Source organism: Watersipora subatra, chromosome 4 (assembly GCF_963576615.1).
Source record: "Watersipora subatra chromosome 4, tzWatSuba1.1, whole genome shotgun sequence".
Lineage (NCBI taxonomy): Eukaryota > Metazoa > Bryozoa > Gymnolaemata > Cheilostomatida > Watersiporidae > Watersipora > Watersipora subatra.
Window position 1 is genome coordinate 17,476,166 of NC_088711.1, and position 21,464 is coordinate 17,497,629.

The 21,464-nt window shown below is 36.2% G+C and overlaps 1 protein-coding gene across 1 annotated transcript; it reads right to left on the reverse strand.

Annotated features, from left to right (window-relative positions):
• Nucleotides 1–68: 68 nt before the first annotated feature.
• LOC137393354 (serine protease HTRA1-like) lies at nucleotides 69–21,252 on the reverse strand. The gene is made up of 7 exons (XM_068079868.1): nucleotides 21,225–21,252; nucleotides 17,708–18,085; nucleotides 16,328–16,520; nucleotides 12,203–12,394; nucleotides 6,949–7,096; nucleotides 5,687–5,843; nucleotides 69–349 (listed from the first exon to the last, which is right to left on the reverse strand). The coding sequence occupies exons 2-7, from the start codon at nucleotides 18,076–18,078 to the stop codon at nucleotides 178–180; spliced, it is 1,233 nt and encodes a 410-aa protein (XP_067935969.1). The 5' UTR covers nucleotides 18,079–18,085; nucleotides 21,225–21,252; the 3' UTR covers nucleotides 69–177.
• Between the last annotated feature and the right edge of the window lie 212 nt (nucleotides 21,253–21,464).

The following is a 21,464-nucleotide window of genomic DNA, read 5'->3' on the forward strand; positions in this document are numbered from 1 at the left end:
TTGCTGCGTACCAATCACTATTTCCTTTGGGTGGAATTTATCTACCTACCCAGTGTTGCGCTTTTTGGTATTTACAGTTTCATTTGTTCACATGAAGGTGCTAGACAAACTATCAAAAAGCATCAGTCAGTCAGCTGTATTTTATTACAACTCTTAAAATACATAAAAACATTTTTGTCAAGTGCTTTGTTGTCTTTGAGGCCTTATGTGCATTTCCTTTATTGTTCCATTTCTGTATACAGTGAACTTCGCAATGCTTTTATCTGTAATCGTGCTGATCAAATCGTTGAAGTCATCCACAGCGCGATCATCGACTTTCAATATAATGTCATGCTTTATGAGGCCAGCCCTGTAAAAAGCACATGCAGCAATGTTTATTAAGCCAGGTACACAGCTTAACCAAACTTATTACACACGCACACGCACGCACACACACACGCACCAATAAAATAAGGAGATATTTGTTGTGACTATGCACACCAACACATCAGCCCCATTCAAAGGGATGTCCATGACATCCATGGGAGATTTTCCAGTACACTTGTTTATGTATATCACAATATTTGCTATCCAGCATAGATCACCAAAGGTTTGTGATAGCAATAACATTTATGCAGCTATTTGTATTGCTTTTTGCTAAAAAAAACTAAATGCTATAAAAACGCTATACGTTGAGTTAATGACATACTGTAACATCTCTAATTGAACGCCACCTTTATTTGAACATCACCTTTATTTGAACGCCACCTTTATTTGAACGCCACCTTTATTTGAACGCCACCTTTATTTGAACGCCACCTTTATTTGAACGCCACCTTTATTTGAACGCCATCTTTACTTGAACGCCACTATACTGCCCTGAGCAAGCAAAACGCCCTCTCTGCATATAGGTCATTTTGATTGCCACGTTATGTGTGGTAAATGTGGATAAGGCTTTTTGCACATAGTCAAAAGTGCTATTTCTGGTGGTCTCAGAAATGTGAAATTTTGGAACATGTTAGGTCTCAACATAAAATAAATGTAATCACCAAAAAGCGGATTTGGAAAAAATGTCAGATAGGTCGTTTTGCTGGCTCAGGGCAGTATAGAAAAAGGGATGAAAAATACAGCGACATCGTTTAAATGAACGCTACCTTGACATTCTTGATCATTACGAACCCATAAAATAGCATAAAATATGAACGACTAGCTTTAGACTAAAAGTTGAGTTTAGCACCCATGCGGCTAAAAGTATCATTTGTGCGAAATGCAACGCATGAAAGTTTTGCTCTGCTCAAAAAAATGTTTGGACACTAATATCGACTAGTTCAGCAGTGCAGAAGAAAAGTTGAGGTCAGAAAATATTGTGGAACGTATTGAACGCCCAGACGAATATGAAATGATTCTAAATGAAAGCAACAACCAAAACGCAACTGGCTGAGGAAATGATGCTTGTCTTTTTATTTGAAAAAATGATCATTTTTGTTTCTGCATGTATTATAAGTTTGGTTTGTTTATGTCACTTGTTCTTGAACATAATTTATTTGTAGCATTTGATAGATTATCATTATATAACTTAAAAGTTTGCAGATTTATAGCATATTATTTAATAGCATCCTTGCATTTATCTTCACACAGCTTACAAAGGATCGACGCTCATAACTCCTCTTTTACTGCACAAAAAAGCTAGTTTTGGCTGCAAACAGTAGCAAACATATCAACGAGTGCAATGAGTTTTTATGCAACATCGTTAAATATAGTTGTGAAAGAAAAATATGCCTTCAAATTTGAAATGAAATAAAAAAATTGAAAGCTCCACAAATTGCAAAGCAGAGCACATTCTACAATATCATCGCAGGTTAATTGCAGGGAATAGATATCAACTGGTAAAGATGTCTCAACTTCATAATGCATATTTATTTAGTGATCTTTGACGAGTTCAATGTAAGCTAGCAGATTTATTGCATCTAAAACAGTTGATCTTGCATCACCTGAAGGAAGGTGCAAAATATAGGCGACATTTGCTACACCCGTAAAAGAGTTAAATAATTTTTCCGAAATTCTGACAAGCTATTGAAAAATACAATGCCAGCCTCTATTTGAACGCCAGCACCTATTTGAATGCCACCTCCATATGAACGTCACCTCTATTTCACCACCACTGCAGGGAATAATACAGGTGGCAATAAATTGATAGTGGTTGAAAAGTAGTAGAGGTGGAACGAGACAGGTTTTTTAAGTTCGAGACGAGACTCGAGACACTGTCTTGTAAAAATTCGAGACTCGAGACACGAGACAGTAAAATAATGAGCATTTGGTGATGATTTCACTACACAAGTACTAGCTACTTGGTATATATAAAATTAATAAAACTATTTTTAAATTGACTTTTCACCTGGTGTAAACGATTTAAATACAACATTTTAATAGTGATATGCATGTAGTTTTTGTAAACAAAAGTGACACAAACAGCTCTAAAATACCGAAGTTATATATTCTAAGAATTTTGAGCTTGATTGATCATAATTATTATAAACATATTGCTTTGTACATGTATATTTTTACCATCTATTGAATAGTTCTTACTTTTTAATGTAATGTGTAATGAAACCGATAGCCGTCGCTCTACAAAGAAATACCGCAACTAAAAGAACACACGATAACACTTTCATTCTTATCGTTTCATCAATGTTAAGTGTTGTTTGTGTATTAACTGTAGTATATGAATTATATTTAAATTGTACTCATGAAATTATATTAATTACTGTATACATGCACATGTATATTCTTATATTGAGCTAACAAAACGTCATTGTTAACCGAACACGGACTATGGTCGACACGGCCTTTCGTTCGTTTCTCCGTGTCCGGGCAAGTTTTACCCGCTATTGGTAGTATATACGTAAAAGAGGCCCGAATTTTATGAAGGGCAGTTGGTGTTTAGACACGATACGATAAAATACAGACATTTTACCCGCAAAAGTCTTATTTATTAAATTGGATTATCCAAAGTGTAATTAGATACGACCCGGTATCTGTTTTAAGAACACAGAACCGAACTAAAATATAACAGGGCCGTTGTCCGGACTACATGATTAGACTCAGTGGCCAACATAATCAATAGCAACAGGTAGTAACGGACCGGGTATAACTTTAAAGACAGTTGCCCGCAATCCATTACAATATATGGAGTTGTTGCTACCGCAAGAAGCCATGTTTTAACAACCGTGCGCAGGCGCTTTAGTTCTGTTTCCTGTCTCGAGTTTGGCAATAGTTAAGTCGAGACGAGACCGATACGAGACAGGTCGATACTCGAGACGTCTCGTGTCTCGTTCCACCTCTAGAAAGTAGAGTGCCATGGCATTCAAATAAAAGTTTTACGATATACTAAACTCCAAAAAAGTATTTTAGCATACAGTAGATGCTCCTATACTGTAAATTCCGCGCTGCGTAAAGAATTCATGTAAAACTTTTGCTTTGTACTACGTAAAAAATTCCATATAACGCAAAGAGTAAATTATCAAATTTGATTAAAATAATGAGAATCTCGTGGTCATCCTTAAAAATATCACTCTCTCTCTCTTGCCGCACGTAAGAAAATGACTTATACGGTTCTCTCTATTACATCTACTCTCTCTATTACATCTACTCGTATCCTGGCAAAGCACAGAGAATAAGTAGCCATGCAATTATTGATAATTACTTCAAAACGATCTATCGGTGCAGGCACTAGAGTGGTGATATACCAAGCCGGATGTCACGAGTTGTTTTGAGCTATTTTTCATACCGAAACGAACTGACGGATAGACGGACAGTCAGACAGACACTGCTCTTATTATGTATAGTGAAAATGTATTTTTGTTTTACTTTATTTTAGACACTGCCAGATGCTTTTTTAATATTTCTCCTTTGCAGAATAGACCTTCATGCTGTCCATAAAAAATGAAATAAACCGAATTAAATTGCGCTGCCCTTTACTTATTGTAAAATTATCGTAATCGTGAACTATAAACTTCAGTGAAAGTGAAAAGAAAAAGGAGAAAAGTTGTCGATACAAACCAATAATACTACAGTTACTGTACAGTCTTTCAATTAAACAGTCCAGCCTAGTTTTGTTCCTTTTTGAAATGCTAAAGGAGTGAGTTGGGAAGATCTTAAAACGAATTAAACGATTTAGATGTACTTAAAGCACATAAATTACATAATTTTTTATCATATATTTCAATACATCAGAGTCTTGGCTACCGAATGAGCCTACATGTATATTCAATACACAAAGAATCATAGAACTATAAAAAACAGGTTGTCAAAAGTTTGTCCTGCAATAAAAACATACTTGGTTGCGATTTTCACAATGTGATGTCATAATTATTATTTAGCCTTAGGTCGTCGATCCCTTTCGCTGCCATTGAGGCTGCGCTCCTCTGTGACAATCGGTGCTGTTAAACCCAGAGAGCGCTAATAGTAAACTAGGATTCTAGATAATCAACAATGCCCGGAGATCGTGCTAACGTCGCCTGACCAATACAAACACATGTTCTGGGTTAATTAATTATGCTTCAATAAATATACTGTCCTTGATAAAGGCAATGAAATCACATCGATTAAATTGTGACCTGCAGTGGCGTGGCCATAGGACTATATGTCAAGTGCGCTTTCCCGAGATCGCGCAATGCTTGAAATTAGTCTCAGTTGTGCCCCTCAACATCACAATAAAAATAAATAGTGAATAATGGGCTAGTGAATAATATCATCGGGAAAACATAGTATGGTGTTTGGAATCTGAGTTATTTATCATAGAAATAATCTGTACATCGAGAGCTAATGACACTGATTCCTTTGCCATCTACATTGGTTCTTTGGAGTTGTACTACCTTTGCCTGTCAATAGCATTATTATCGTAGTTGATAAATATAAGCGGTAAGCGATAAAAATAAGCGGTAAGAGCACACAACACCGAATATGAAAATTGTGACGTCACAATTTTCGAGCCTATAGCACTGAACATTTTTGCGGTAGAGCTCTGGGGAAATCCTATAAACACCAACCAATGTCTGTCTCACCATGTCAAACAATGGCTCATTTGAAAGCCAATATATTGAAGAACCTGAATAAGCTGAAACAGTACTTATGTAATTGATGTGCTTTAACGTAAAGGGACAGATTCCCAGAACCGATTATTTATGTTGTCGGAGCATCTACTGTATTTAATTAATAAAAGATTTATTTGAAATGTTTAATGAAACGTTCCAATTAGCAATACAAGCTAGCATATAGTTCTTACAGTACATAAAGGAATAACTTTCTTCATAATACTGTAAATAGTTGTGGGAAGCATCATCGTTCAAAAGCCTTGTTCAAAAATCTTGGACACAACTTGTTATATTGGAACCAAATAAAATTGAATTAGGATTGTTATAATCAACTATTTCAATCAGTCACAGTAGCTGTGTCAGTCAGTGATTTAGACGACCACATTCATATCTCCGCCGACTTGCGTCAACAATATTTTGGCTATTCAAATGACGCATTTCGTCATTGTGTAGCCAGGATTTTACACGCAAGCTAGAGTGACCCTCACCATTAATGTTAAATCATTAAAAGCAGAGACCTAACCGGTTGGTTAATGATCTTGATGCATCAACTTTGCCCATGTAAACCATCTGCCATTATTATGACAACCCTCAAGGAATTATAAGATACCTACTGTTGGGCGGGAGAAGCATCATTGACTTCTACTACAAAAACACCTCTGTCAATATCCTTGATGTCTAGCCTGTGTCTTAACTGAGCAGCAAGATGAGGTGAGAGCGTAATGGCAGCAATTCCAATATATGGTGGCCCAGTCAGGCGCATCATGACCCCTGCAGAATAGTTCATATACCGCAAAACCTTTATTTGAACGTCACCTTTTTGAATGTCACCTTTATTTGAACACCCCCTCTAATAGAACGTCACTACAGAAGGGCTGAAAAACAGAGCGCCACCTTTTGATTGAACACCATCTCTGTTTGACCGCCACTTTGACATTCTTTGATCATCACGAACCCATAATATAAAGTGATCAGTAGAACGGTGTCCACAAAATGGTACTCATAATGGCTATGTACAGTTACATTGATAACAATTAATTGTTTCATTATTGCTGCTGTGGTTGCCATGGGTTTTAGTGATGGTTATAGTGATGGTGAAGATCGATCGTCACAATCACCAGAACTACACACTGATTCGAAGTCACTAAGGTCCAAATCCGATTCATTTTCTTCAAATTCATCAATGTGGTTTACAATCTGACCTGAAAACATCTAAGCGCTTCAATGAATGATGAGAATACTCTTCAGGCACACGGTACAATATAATAGCAGCCATGGTTATGGCGTATCAAGGTCTGTTTTCTAACACCAAAGCTTTACAGTTTTTTCTTTAAAACTTTGAAAGCGACAAAATAATTATTAACTGTATTTATTTGGCTGATACGTTTTATTCAAAGTAGTTCCTTTTTCAACTCGGCCTGACTCTCCGACATATATGAACAACGGTTTAGCAAAAATGCTGAGGCTGACAGCATAAATGTCGCTCCGCCCGAGAGAGTGCAAAATATTGGTGACATTAGCATCACTTCGATAATAAAAGGGTTACCGGTAAATTTATCTTCCCAAAATTCTGATGAGCTAGTCAAAAAATACTCTGCCACTCCACTCTCGATTTGAACATTACCTCTGATAAAAACCCAATATAGGGGAAGGGTTGAAAAATACCGCTCCATGACATTTAAACAGAGGTTTTACAAAATAAGGAACTTTCTACTAAATGAATTTTCAATAATGTGAGAATTGACAACGAACTGTTAAGAGTGCAGAGAGTACTCTTAACATGCTATTGTATATAAAATATCCTAGTATGCTAGTTGTATATAAAATTTATAAATAATTAATATTTTACGAAAGACAAAATTCAGATCTTGCTTACTGTCTTTCTTGTGCTGGGCGGCCTTGGTGAGAAAGTTCTTTACGTAATCAGATGGAATAGCAAAAGAAATTCCCTCTGTGACTTTTAGTGTGTTCACACCGACAGCTTCCCCATCAAGGTTGATAAGCGGGCCACCAGAATTACCAAACTATAAACAAGGGTACGTAGCAACATGAACCAGTAAAGAGAGCACAGATGATGAACTGACCACAGCCTAGTCATTTTCACAGTGTATGCTGTTTGCCATTTGAGTCCAATAGTTATACACTTATGTTCACACCTTTAGCTATTCCTATTTCTTTTATTTGGTGCAGATTGGCTTGTAAATGCACTTGAATACTCAGCTACTTAGCAAGTCCAAAGGAAACAAAGAATGTTAAAGAGGAATCTGGAGGAATTGCCAATTCTTCTGATGTTCCATGTAACTATAAGACTGCTAGTGAGTGATTTACCAAACAAATCACTCCTCAGAATAGTACTTACAGAGAATATTATATTGTTCTTTTTTGGATAAGATATGAGGTTACACACAAATAATCAAAAGAATCTACAGATAGAAAAACTTTAGTAAATAAGTATAAAACAAAGAATGTATTATAAACATAGGCTCCGCAATAGATAATATACTATTACATATAAGATATGTAAGTAACACACAAGTAGATCCATACACATAATATGCAATAGACACTATATTATTATATAACAAATACATAACAAGTAATACTTACCTAATTGTATAATTGAAATCCAATAGTCTAACCACAAGCCAACGAAGGCTCTTACAATTCATAGCTTTTACTATACTATATAGTTATGGGTAAAATCGGAAAAAGAGTGTATACAGTATAATACTGTATACACCCTTTTTTCGATTTCACACACTAAATTACGTATTTATTGAAACTCTATGAACTCTATGAAACACAATGCTTTTTCGTGTTTTCGTGAACTTCTATTTCTGGTTTCTCGTAAGGTTCAATTGTTAAATCGGAAAATACTAATACTTTTCACGCGGACAATTGTATTATCTCGAGTAGGAATAGCCTCTACATTCTCCCTCCGTTTGGTCAGACGAGGACAGTCCTATATCTCATTTTTACATTTGTACCAGTATCGAGAGGGACCAGTATCGAGAGGGGCCAGTACCGAGAGGGGCCAGTACCGAGAGGTACCAGTATCGAGAGGTACCAGTATCGAGAGGTACCAGTATCGAAAGGTACCAGTATCGAGAGGTACCGGTATCGAGAAGTACCAGTATCGAGAGGTACCAGTATCGAGAGGTACCAGTATCGTAGTATTCAAACTTTCGATGGATAGCTTCTGCTGCAACAGTAACCTTTTTTATCTTTTTATCTGTCTACCTTTTTTATCCAATTTTTTCTCTTAATTGATTTAAACTGCACAAAACATTTTTCTCATGAAATAATACATTATTATAATATCATAATATATTATATAATACATATAATATATCATATTATAATATATATATATTATAACATATATATTATATATATATATATATATACAGTGTACCCTCGAGATATGATTACCATGATGTATGATTTTTTTCACCTTACGAAGTTGAACATCGTGAGATCTTCACCTCGTTATACGAATTTTATTTCACCATACGAATTTGAGAAAAGCTTTGTCCGAGTTAAAATTTGGCGGTCGGTGTGCTCATAACGGACGTCGAAATAATAAAGATGCCGAAATGCTGTTTGCCGAAAACATTTTCACGTTTAGAAGAGACACGATGACCGACTTCTCTCAAGTCAGCGTTCCACGTGGGAAATTTTGTGAAAAGTACATAATTGAGAGCGAGTATTCATTTTTAGCATTATAATCCCTTTACAAGACAAAGAAAAATGATTTTCATGACAACAGAGTTGGAGGTCATAAATAAATAGGAAGAAGACGCCTGTATTGTTAATATTGCCAAGGAATATGGTCGCAACCAGTCAACAATTGCATTTATTAAAAATAAGAAATCCATTAAAGCAAGCATAAGGAGGAGCATATGACTGACAACTTGAAGGAGTTGAAAGCAATACACAGGATGTAGAAGAGACATAAAAACCGACATCGGCAGAAAAGTGTTGTGTTAATTTACTGATGTGAACTGGTACATAAAAACAATACTGTACAATGCATATCATTATTTATCTTCTTTGTGTGGCAAGTTTTTCATGCTTTATTCAATACATTTTATGTTTTATTTATTTCATTTTGATTTTATGTTTTATTTTCTTGTTTAACCGTGTCTTTGCAGATAGGCCTGTTTTTTACTACGTAAATACAAATCATCGTATGTATGTAACTCATATATAACTAGCTACTCAAGATAGTTGACGCATCCATATTACTTTCTAGAACTTGTTAAAATGATGCCCTTTAGGGTATAAATATGTATAAACTTCTGTATGTATGGTCACATTGATTTTTGTGCACATTTCATTCAAGACAAACTACTGTACAACCGTCTCTGAATCCTTTTACAAATGTTAGCTAGCTAGCAACTTTCTGCACTGCACCAGCATTTACAGTGCACGAGCAAGCGTCCTCCTCAATAAGTGATAACCCGAACTAAGTTAGCTTATTTTCTTCGAGCACTCTCTGTACCAGCAGCAAAGCTGTGTCTTCCTGGCATTTTCTATTGTTTTATACGCGATTATAAGGGATTTATAGTTGAGTCCTTTTATTATACAGCCACCATTATCAGGATACAATCAAGCAAGGGTAGAAGAAAAAGAATTGTGGGTAAAATATAAGTTGAATAATAATAAAGACGAGCAGACAACTCTAAAACATAATCCAACATTATCTAAACTACTATGATATAATAATATTTGAACATTTTCTGCTTTTCACGACCCAAAAATAATAAACTAGATCAACAGCTCAAGTCACGTTACTCCAAAGGTATGTGTGTACCCTACTGTATAGTAGATAAAATTTCATTTTTTGATGGCCATTATATGGTCAAGTGTGCGAGAGGCTGCTTTTGAGAATTGCAATGCACAGCTTTTCTGGTCAAGTTAGGTTTACAAAGGTTTTAACCAGACTCGCTAAAGGCCATAGTAAAGCTGGGAAGCGAAAAGATTTTAATGATGAAAAGTTAAAATTTAGTGAAATAGTTAAAAATACATGGTAAAACTCAGCTTTAATTAGCTTTGAATGTGTGTTTAGTAAGCTAAACATATTTGAAGTGAATTAAAAGCCTATGTTGTAGGTACGTCTTGATAGTAAGAACTCCTTACCGTGCGTACTGCATTTCGTACACACATGATGTTGCATTTTACAGTTTTGCAGATCATAATCACTAGGTGCACTTAATACAATGCAGCTACTGTAGGTAACTATAGTTACTAAAGTTAACATACTATTTTGTTACTAATTTTCAATATGAACAGCATTTTTATAAAATTTTTGACAATTTTTACCATTTTTTGCATTGTATAATTACAATGGTTTCTATACCCCTACATACGATTTTTTCACTATACGATGCCAACCTTGGAACGGATCAACATTGTATCTCGAGGGTGCACTGTATATATATATATATTTGACCAGTAAATACATATATATTTTTTATATATATATTATGTAATATATTATATATATATTTACCGAATACAAAAAACGCCTTCGGCAGGTCCTATGGAGCCAGCTCAATGCCAGGAATCAAGTCATGGCAATAAATACCTACGCACTGCCAGTAATAAGATATCCAGCAGGCATAATAAAGTGGACTGAGGAAGCCATCAAGGAAACATATAGCAGCTCGTAAACTGCTGACCATGCATGGAGCACTCCACAAAAAATCTGATACTACTAGAGTGTATCTCGATAGGAAAGATGGCGGTAGGGGACTCAAAAGTGTACAGCAGACAGTGAAAGAGGAAGAACAAGCATCAAAGCCTATGCAGCCTCCATGGCCACTTCAGATAAGTTGCTAGCTGAATTTCAATTGCCTGCTCTGACAATGGAGCTTCGCGCTGATGATGAAGAAATTGACTGGCACATGAAACCTCTATCTCTACCAAATATCTAAGGTTGGCGATGTTCACCAGACATATAAGTGGCTGAGCAAAGGAAGCCTAACGGCCAATACAGAGTCGCTACTCATGGCAGCCCAGGAGCAAGTGCTCTCAACAAGGCAACTCCAAACAAAAATCTATCACACTAGAGACGATCCTAGTTGCAGACTGTGCAAAGATGCACCTAAGACCATCCAACACATCATCTGTGGATGCAAGCAGCTAGCAGGAAACGCATACACTGAGCGGCAAAATCATGCCGCAGGTGTTGTGTATAGAATTCTATGTGATGAGTATGGCCTTAATAAGCCACAACACTGGTGGGAAGCTCCTAGTAAGGTCAATGAAAATGACTGTGCTAAGATCCTCTGGGACTTCTACATCTGGACTGACAAGCATGTCCTAGCAAACTAACCAGATATAGCGGTGGTGGACAAGGAGAACAAGAGGGTTACTATAATAGATATAGCTGTACTCAATGACTACAATATAGCCAGCAAAGAAAAAAAAAGGTGGAGAAATATCTCCCTCTTAAAGAAGAGATTGAAAATTGCTGGGATGTAAGAACAACTGTAATTCCAGTTGCCATTGGGGCACTGGCCGCAACAACACCGGCACATAAAATATGGCTTGCCCAGATACTGACAGCAATCAACTCAGGTGAATTGCAGAAAAGTGCGCTATTGGGAACAGCTAAGATCTTGAGGCGAGTGCTCAAACTCCCAGGTGTCTGGTAGGAGACCCGATTTAGAGCAGAAATTACCACCCATATGGGTTACTCGGGGTGAGGAAATTTTCTTTGAGTACTAGCATGTAAGAACAACTGTACTTCCTGTAGTCATAGGAACATTGAGTGAGTTAACACTTGTCAAAGCACATCAAATGTGGCTTGAACAAATACAGGCAAACAGCCAACAACACAAGTTGCAAAAAAAGAGTGCTATTGTGCACAGCTACGATCGTGAGGCAAGTGCGTAAACTTCCAGGTCCTTTGTAGGAGACCCGAGCCTGAGTAGACATTACCAACATCTCAAGTCAACTGGAGTTGACAAAACAGACTTGTTATATATAAAAACGCAGTAGATAATATACTATTATATAACAAATAGAGGTAATCTAGGAAGTAATGCATGTACATTAAGAAAGCAAAATTAGGCAACAGTTAATACATGCATTAAATACACATTCTAGTTACTCTAACCCACCGTAATGGGAGCGTCTGTCTGAATGTAGTTGACACTATTCCGCATTCCTAGTTGACTGCTTTTCCTGCCGGTAGAGGAGACAATCCCAGAAGTCACAGTGTTGGAAAGGGATAATGGACAGCCTACTGCTACAACCCATTCACCAGGCCTCAATGATTCCGATACAGCGAGCTCGATTGTTGGTAAATTGACCTGAATAATAGCAAAGCAACAAAAATGAGTACGAGATAGGCAGCAGGCAATAACAGAGGAAATACTGGTTTAAGTCATTATGGAATCCTTGCTATAGAGAAAAGCCTAGAAGTGAGCAGACCAACTCAGAGACTCCTTGGTTTTTAACTCCATAAGAATATATTTGTTTATAAACAATAACATTGAAATGCATTATGAACATTATTAACAGGTGATAAAAAAGGAAAGCTAAAGCATTGCGTAACTATGAATCACTGTTGAAACGAAATGCAATCGTAAATATTCTACAAAATTACAAGAAAAAATCCAAAATGGTTGAAAACATTAGATACCTAAAAATCTTTAAAATAAAGCATGCTTTGGCTGTTAGTAGTAAATAAAAAACTAAATATTATTAGTTCATGTTATTAGCATATGTTAAAAGTTTATAATATAGGTATATATATTATTAAATACCACAGCATGTATTATTAGTTTATATTGTAAGTATATATCATTAGTACAGCCTACATCAGCTATCTATATATATATTTTTCAAAGTATGTCATATGTGTGTAGGTTTTCCGGCTATAGCTATTACTAGCTGCATTACCCGTGTTCGGGAACAGATTTATGCAAAGCAATAGTTTTATTGAGAGTTGTCTTTCATACTGTAAAACAACTCCAAATATGCAATCTACTGAAATTTTTGTGCTGATTTGACTGCATACACATATGCAGTTGTATATGTCAATAATGTTGGAGACAAATGGAAATATGCAATGTGTTTTACAGCTAGTCTACAATGCATCAGTCTCAAACCACTCAAATCGGAATTGTCCTAATTTTGTACACAGAACTGATAATGAAATTGACATTGCTAGGCAAACTGACGTTCTTCAGACTGGCAGTATTGAAAAGTTTTACATATTTTAAGAAATTCTAGAAAATATTTTCCTATTGCACTGCTTAGCTATCACCAGCATTTATTGAATTGAGACTTGTACATGCTTGAAACACTAATCATGACTCACCAGTTCTTCGTTTATAGCCTGTGTTTTGACATGGTATATACAAACTGTGCAGCAGTAATGTGGCCGTGTTGATAAAATTTATTATCAATAAAATCTACAATATAAACTACATATATGGCCTCTCGCCTTTTCAACGTAAGGCATTACATCTGGAGCATTTTTGGACATTCGTCCCATAGAAAAATTCGGCCCTATACTATGTTGCAGGACTGTAGTCAAGTGCAAAGTTCTCTGTCCATACACGGCGCCTGGTAGCAGCAGCTGTAGTTAGTGCATCTCGCTGTTGTCGCCGTTTCATCTGCTCAGAAAATTCAGCTCACCGAGCAGCTGTTGTAGCTAGTGCATCATGTTCTTGTCGCCGCTGCATCTGCTTGGAGGTTTCTGCACGTCTGGCCGATGTAGCGGCTGCTCTGAGCCGTTTGAGTTGCTGCTGGGTTGGTTCAGTAGTCTCTGCACTTCTAGCGGCTGCAGCATCTATTCTGGCCTGCTCTCAATGTACCTGTGTTTGTTCAGCGGTTTCTGCTCTTTTAGCAGCTGCTATTCTGTTTTGTTGTAGGCGTAGCTGTGTTTGCTCTGCAGTTTCTGCTCGTCAAGCTGCTGCTTTGCGAATTCGGTCCCTTTTTCTACGGGAATCAATCTGTTCTTGCGTTTGAGCAGTAGGCTTTTTGGAAGGCATTGCATTGCTTCAAGCATTTCTAAAATTGAATGAGATTGTGTGCTTTTTTTGTAATATACACTGCTCGCTTTCGTCTCACCGTCGCCTATCGCAACGCTCGGAGTGCCCGTGCAAGTTCTGTAGTAGCTGTAGATCTGTAGTACTTGTAGCTGAAAAAAAAAGTAAAAGTAACTCAGCTGCGGAAGGAAATGAACATGTTTTCTGTCACAAACAGTGGCAAATCCAACGTTTTCAACCCTTTCACTGAAGTAGACTCATTCATACGCTTTCCATGGTCGACCGCCGTAAACACATTTTTGCCACTTTCCCAGCAATTGCTAGCAACTGAATTTTATTATTCGTTGATAACATAACCAACGATCTTTAAGACTTTTATAGTAGTGACAGTGTTGTCCGAAGATTTCTCTATAAAATTAGCCTAAAATTTAATTTTAAATCTTCGTTTGAGAATTTCCAACCTAAAAACGAAGATTTTTTGTGCGAGTTCATTAAATGCGTCCGAGTTAAAAAACAAATAACTACTTATGTTGATGACACTATAGCCATTTCAGATTTTTGTGATTACACAGATAATTAAAATGCACAAAGTATAGATACAATGAATTTTTTGCATAGCAGTGCTTGTTAACATGTTGGCAAAATCTACTATATAACCAAAACAAACGTTCTAGATGGAGTTTCAAATTGAAAAAATATCATGAAGCAATATCAGCAAAATGGCTGGCAGTAGGCCGATAGCTAAATTTGTACACGGACACGAGTGAAAGGGTTATGTAGTGGAAGTGTGGCAATTCATATACAATACAACATTGATTAAGAAATACTTACATTTTTTATGTAGAAATTTAGGAGAGAACTGCGTTTTCCAGTGACCGCAAGAAACCAACGTTCGCGTGACCTTCTCGGTACACGTTGGCAGTAAAAATTAATCGCATGTAAATTACTACTCATTAATTTATTTTATTTAATGATTAGTACATTTGTATAGCTGTATAAGCAGCCGAACTCAGGACGGTGCTTTATAACACGGCAGCAAATTTACTGTTTCAAACGCGCCAGTATCGTTGGGCGCCGTAAAGAGGCATGCGCTAACCGAAGGTGACGTGATTTTGTGTAAAACCGATGAATAGGTAGGTTATGTATAGATGCGTGTATTAACCGTCGATTCTCGTTAACGCGCCCTAGATACCTAGTAGCGGGTAATAGTCCGAAAAGTACGGTACTCTATAAGGCGGACAATCAATCACACACACAACGATTGCCGTTTATATAGTAGATTAGAACAGCTGAGCTGGACAACAATGCAGACTCAAAGTCATGGCTTACGTCATTGGAAGCCTAACCTTATTAACTAGCTTAGTGGAATTTTCCATTGGCAATATGCCAGGCTACTAGCTTGAAAGGTACAGTTGTTTGACAGAGTTTTAAAACCTTTACAGTTGTTTTTATTTTTCTCTTAATTTATTTCAACTACACGACACATTTCTCTCATGATATGTAGTTTGAAAGTTAGAATGGCAAATGCTGTTATATGTTAAATACAAATCAATTTTCTGTCCAAAGACTCTTCTATTACACGGACAACGCCGGGTGGCACAGCTAGTATATATACATTTCTCAAAATATGTTCGTGTGTTATTTCAGCTATAGCTATTATTAGAATAGCCTAGCTGGGCAACAATGCTGACGCAATGTCATTGCCTACCGGCATTTGAAGCTTAATAACTAGGTTAGTGGAATTTTCCATTGGCAATGTGCCAGGTCACTTGGCCATGGCCTGCTACTTGCTGAAGAGTTGCCTGCCAGCAGGTGGTAAGCAAATCTCATCACTTCTCATCGTTTATACGCTGATTTTTAATACCTGGGCAACGCCGGAAGGAACAGCTAGTTAATATATATTATTAGCATATATGAGTAGTATAAATTATTACTATATACTATTAGTCAATATTACTAGTATATACATGTATGCATTATATGTATACAGTATATATTATAAGCATATATTTTAAGTTTATATTAGAAGTACCGTATATATTATTAATATATACTATGAGTATACATTATTGTTATATATTTGTAAGAAGTTCAAGGTGGCTGTCACATGACAAGTCAATAGACTCTGTACAATGATATTACTCAACTAAGTTAAACATGATATAATAATATTAATGGCCAGTCATCAAGTTTAGTATTTAGCTATAGCAAGGGACTACTAGTAGTAACCATCTGTAGACTACTAACATCATGAATCTTAACCAAGGCCAAATCACCGGCATGATCTACGAATTGAACTTCACCGTTGTACTTTTTACCGTTCGGCAGCTCAACTGTCACTTGGCCGTGTCTAGCAGATTGCACTACGTGAGCATTGGTCACAATGAGCCCGTCGCTAGAGATTATGAAACCAGAGCCAGAGCCTTGTCGAAAGTAAGAACTGCAAGCAATACAAGTTGATTATCTGAACGATCAATATTAACAGACGGTTAGCACAGACTGGAACAGAAATGAATCTGCGAACACCGCTAACCACCTCAGAAGATAACAAATCATCACATCGATAATAGAATTAGTAATTTCCACCAGTGAAATAACAGAATATGTTAAAAAGAATTTAAGATAACTTCGTTTAATGCAACTAATTCAAAATGACAGCAGCCATTATTACAACGAATATACGGTATCTATGAGTGTATAATTGTTATAGTACATAACCTTTGGGAAGTCAGGAAGTCATACCTAAGAATTGTTCATCTATTACATCAGTGTTGCCAGAGTTGAAAAGTGTATGACGTTGAATATTGTATGTACTTTAGTTTCTGTCCTGTCAAACTTGTATGAATATTACAAAAAACGTCATATTCAAAATTTTTGACAACTTTTTCTTCTAAATATCTGAAAACAACATATTTTGTTGATTTTCAACTATTTGCGATTATAAAAAGGTTGTGCAGGCACAAGTAAAAATGCGGAGTTAGCAGCATTTGAACGTAAGTATCATCACATAAAGACCTGACGAAAAAAGGCCAATTTACAATTTGTTTTGACAGAAATAAAAATGTAAAAATCCTATTAATGAGTAGACTGGAAAATTCTCGAGTCACACATTCTTTAATTAAAAGGTTAATTTATAGTTAAACAACTGGTTCAAACTACAATAATGTATTTGACTTTTTATTCAGTGACGGATTTTATCAGTAACAATCAGTCATTTCAAGGCGCTGTTCCAAACTGACTCAAAAGTTTGTTATGGCAACTACAATTGATTGTTAATGGTGGTTTGGGTTAGCAGATATAACATTACCTGGTTTGTATGAGTACTACCGCAGGAGATATAACATTACCTGGTTTGTATGAGTACTACCGCAGGAGATATAACATTACCTGGTTTGTATGAGTACTACCGCAGGAGATATAACATTACCTGGTTTGTATGAGTACTACCGCAGGAGATATAACATTACCTGGTTTGTATGAGTACTACCGCAGGAGATATAACATTACCTGGTTTGTATGAGTACTACCGCAGGAGATATAACATTACCTGGTTTGTATGAGTACTACCGCAGGAGATATAACATTACCTGGTTTGTATGAGTACTACCGCAGGAGATATAACATTACCTGGTTTGTATGAGTACTACCGCAGGAGATACTTTCTCAACTATATCAGCTATAAAATTATGTTTCTCCCTCAATCCTTTTTCAATCATGTGGTTGATTGGTGGAGAAGCTGCTTTCACAGTCATTTGTCGTCGGTTGATATAAAACGCAGCCGCAGAGACGAGGCCTAAGCCAAGAAAGCAAGAACGCCAGAGAGTACTGTTGGAGTTTGTCCTTCGAAGTGCGTTTTTCAAGAGAAGGGTTTGCTTTGAAGTGTGTTGACCATATTGTCTCGTGGCAAACAACAACGCTGGCTTTCCTAAATTCGTAACAGTATTGCCACGAGAGTGACGGCAAAGGGTAGACTGTAATCCATAAATTAGTCTGGACATGATATACCTAAAAGTATACAGCTACAGAGTACTGACCAGAATGAGAATTCATTAACAGTAGAATTCATTCTAACAAACATGGTTCACAAGTTCTTCTTGACAAACATGGTTCACAAGTTCTTACTGACAAACATGGTTCACAAGTTCTTCCTGACAAACATGGTTCACAAGTTCTTCCTGACAAACATGGTTCACAAGTTCTTCCTGACAAACATGGTTCACAAGTTCTTCCTGACAAACATGGTTCACAAGTTCTTCCTGGCAAACATGGTTCACAAGTTCTTCCTGACAAACATGGTTCACAAGTTTTTCCTGACAAACATGGTTCACAAGTTCTTCCTAACAAACATGGTTCACAAGTTCTTCCTGAGAAACATGGTTCACAAGTTCTTCCTGAGATTGACATCTGGTAATGATATAAACCACTAGAAATGTAGTAAATAACAATCCACCAGATCTGTTACCAAATTTAAAAATCTACAATCTGATACAAAATTAATCAAACACGTGTTTTAAGAATTCTAGGGCAACCATTATCTATGCCGGCCTCAAGTATGAGTTGTGAGCGGCATCTACATTTGAGTTCCTATCCATTCCCAGAATTTGACAAGATTTGCATGAAGCTCTTAAACAATGTATTGCTAAAGTCTAAACTGCTTGTAGGCAAATAAATAAGTAATTATCTATCGCTGACATATGATCTATAAATACAATACACCGGACTGATCAACCACAATGACCCCCTGATTAACTACCATATATTTGGTCAAACTAAACCTTTGATTAAGCCCAGTACAAAGGGCTGATTCTAATTAACCTTTGAACCTTTTCTATTGCGCACCCACCTAAAGGTGACTTGATTACCAGGATCAATTAACTCAATGGATTAGCTTTTAGAGGTTTTGGACAAGTTTAGGCTATTTATGAATTTGTAAATGAGTTTGCTTTAGGTCCAGTATTCAGGGTGATCTATTGCTTACACTCATTAGCCTTTAGCCATATTTTCAGTAGTTTTCAAGTTAAATTGTATGACATATAATGCTAATTGTAGCCATATTCGAGACATTGAAACTAAATCAAGTTCCTAGCATTCTCTATTTATATTTTGATGCATTGAAATTTATCTGCCATAAAATCAAACTGAGTCCTAATATCTTGAAAAAGTTACTTGCTTAAAATCACTGTCATCAAGTTAATAATATACGTGTTTATAAACTATAAATGCTACTATTAAGTTTGAACGAAACAATGTTGCAAAAAGAACTACTTGAGAGTTCATTTACACATATGAGAAGTAGATGCCACAGACCAAAGATGAAAAACATCAAACACTTTGCAATAGTACAGTATATCTACGTAGGTATGTTGGCAGTGGAAGCAAAAATGATTGTAATGGTAAAGCAGCCAGAACCTGAGTACAACAAAAGATTTGTAAAAGATTTACAACAAAATATTTAGAGCTGAAATAGCATTAATTATGTGTGTGAGTTTCAACTGCACGTGAGTTTCAAGAAAATGTGATGTAGCAAGGCTATTGAGCAGATCAGATATTGGCCTAATATGTGTAACCTGCAGAATACTGCTGTAATGTTGGAACAGCAAAAAGCTGATTAAAAAAACTAAAATTGGATAACTAAGATTTTGATTGGTCAAACTTGTTTGTCATTAGATAACTATTACTTTTGCTAAGAATATCAAATGAAAAAATATTCTTTGCAGATAAGTAACTCGTACAAAGTTTAGAAATTTTAATTATATTAAAGAACCTATTACCATTTTAAAATGGTAGATTGTAAGCCCTCTCCACTTTAGATACACCATTATGCAGAGCCATACATGACATATCAGATTTCCTGATTGTAGCTACAATTAGCTTCAGCTAAATGTTTTTTAATCAACATGTATACATGTGTTTGTTGCAATAACCATGGTTTGATATGTGCTGGCTCATGTATCTCTATCCCTCCTATAATTTTGCTAGTGATTCCTTTTTTACATTTCTGAATTTGTGCTATGTTTGCACTCAGGCATAAACTGTTCTACTCGAGTAGTTTCATGCATATTTCCTGCTTCACCCTGTTAACACCCAACCTAATAAATGTAGCTCCTTTACTAGTTCATCTCATAAACATGTGAAATGAAGCAGTAGAATTAAACATTATAATCAGTAATGGTTAGCAAATTTGGTATCAATTTTGGAACTTACAATTACAAAAGTCGTGTGCAAGCGTAATTGTTTCCAATTAATAACATTTAAATATATTTCATGAACATTTAATTTGGCAACAAAGATGTTTCTACAAAAACATAGTGTAGCTTTACTTTTGATAACCAAATCAAATTGATCTACAGTGAAAATGTTTTACCCAAGTAAACCAGCACAATGGTGGTTAGCAGACCTGCCAACCCAAGAGTGGGGCAATGCGTGAGATTTGGTTTTGGGGCAATTGATGTATCAATGATAGCATATATAAAATTGTGGAAATTGGGGCAAAAATCTCACGCATTTCTCACGCATTTTCATTTTTTCTTGGATTTTTCTATCGAAAGGCAAGTTCGCTGAGCTCTTCATTGGGTTTATTTCTCGCAACGATTTGATTGGGCTTCCGTGTTTTGGTGAGTTCAGCTAAAACCATTCTACATAATGTTGGCGAGCTTACCGAATTTTAGTGGTTGTTGAAATGCCTGTGTTTTATTTGAACACAAAACTGAACATAGAATAAAATATGTGAGATATGATGGGAAGCTTAACTCGTTAGAGAAAAAGATATCCTCAGCAACCATATCTGTGGAAGGTTAATTGCTTACAAACAAAGCAATTAATTAATCCAAAAACTATATTTAGTTGACCAATGAAGGGCTCAGCGAACTTGCCTTTCGATAGAAAGACCCTTTTTTCTTTGGGGTGATTGCGTGAGTCTCACGCCCAAAGCGTGAGAGTTGGCAGGTATGGTGGTTAGCAAATATTATTTTTCTTGGTAAGTGGTACAAGTTGGTTCAGGTAGTTATTTTGCTTCGATATATTCGATTTAGTTAGCAGTACAACAGCGAATCAATGATATAAAAGTTCAGTTTGAAACGTTATTTGTTCGACACTGAAAACTGGCTAAGACTATATAATTATCCAATAAAATTTATAGTTCTACCTTGCAATCTAATAATATTTAGTATTTAATATCTAAAGACAATAAAAATTGAGTAGTGAAAATAGTTTATGTGTAGCACAAGCACGCTAAAATAATGGTTAAAAATATCGCAACAATGTGAGTGCAGGTTAAATATTTAAGCTCATCGGTAAACCTGTTTAGCAACCAGATACGGGGACGGTGTACAAATAGCCTTTCATCGAGAGAAAAAAAACACGCCCACGCCTGTTGTCGCTCGAC

Excerpts from the sequence above, each read along its gene's own strand:
- LOC137393354 (XM_068079868.1), bottom strand. The coding sequence starts at position 18,078 with ATGTCCAGACTAATTTATGGATTACAGTCTACCCTTTGCCGTCACTCT. Across the intron at positions 16,521-17,707 it reads GTAGTACTCATACAAACCAG|TTCTTACTTTCGACAAGGCT; the intron begins GTAATGTTATAT and ends TATTGCTTGCAG. Across the intron at positions 7,097-12,202 it reads AGACAGACGCTCCCATTACG|TTTGGTAATTCTGGTGGCCC; the intron begins GTGGGTTAGAGT and ends CCTTGTTTATAG.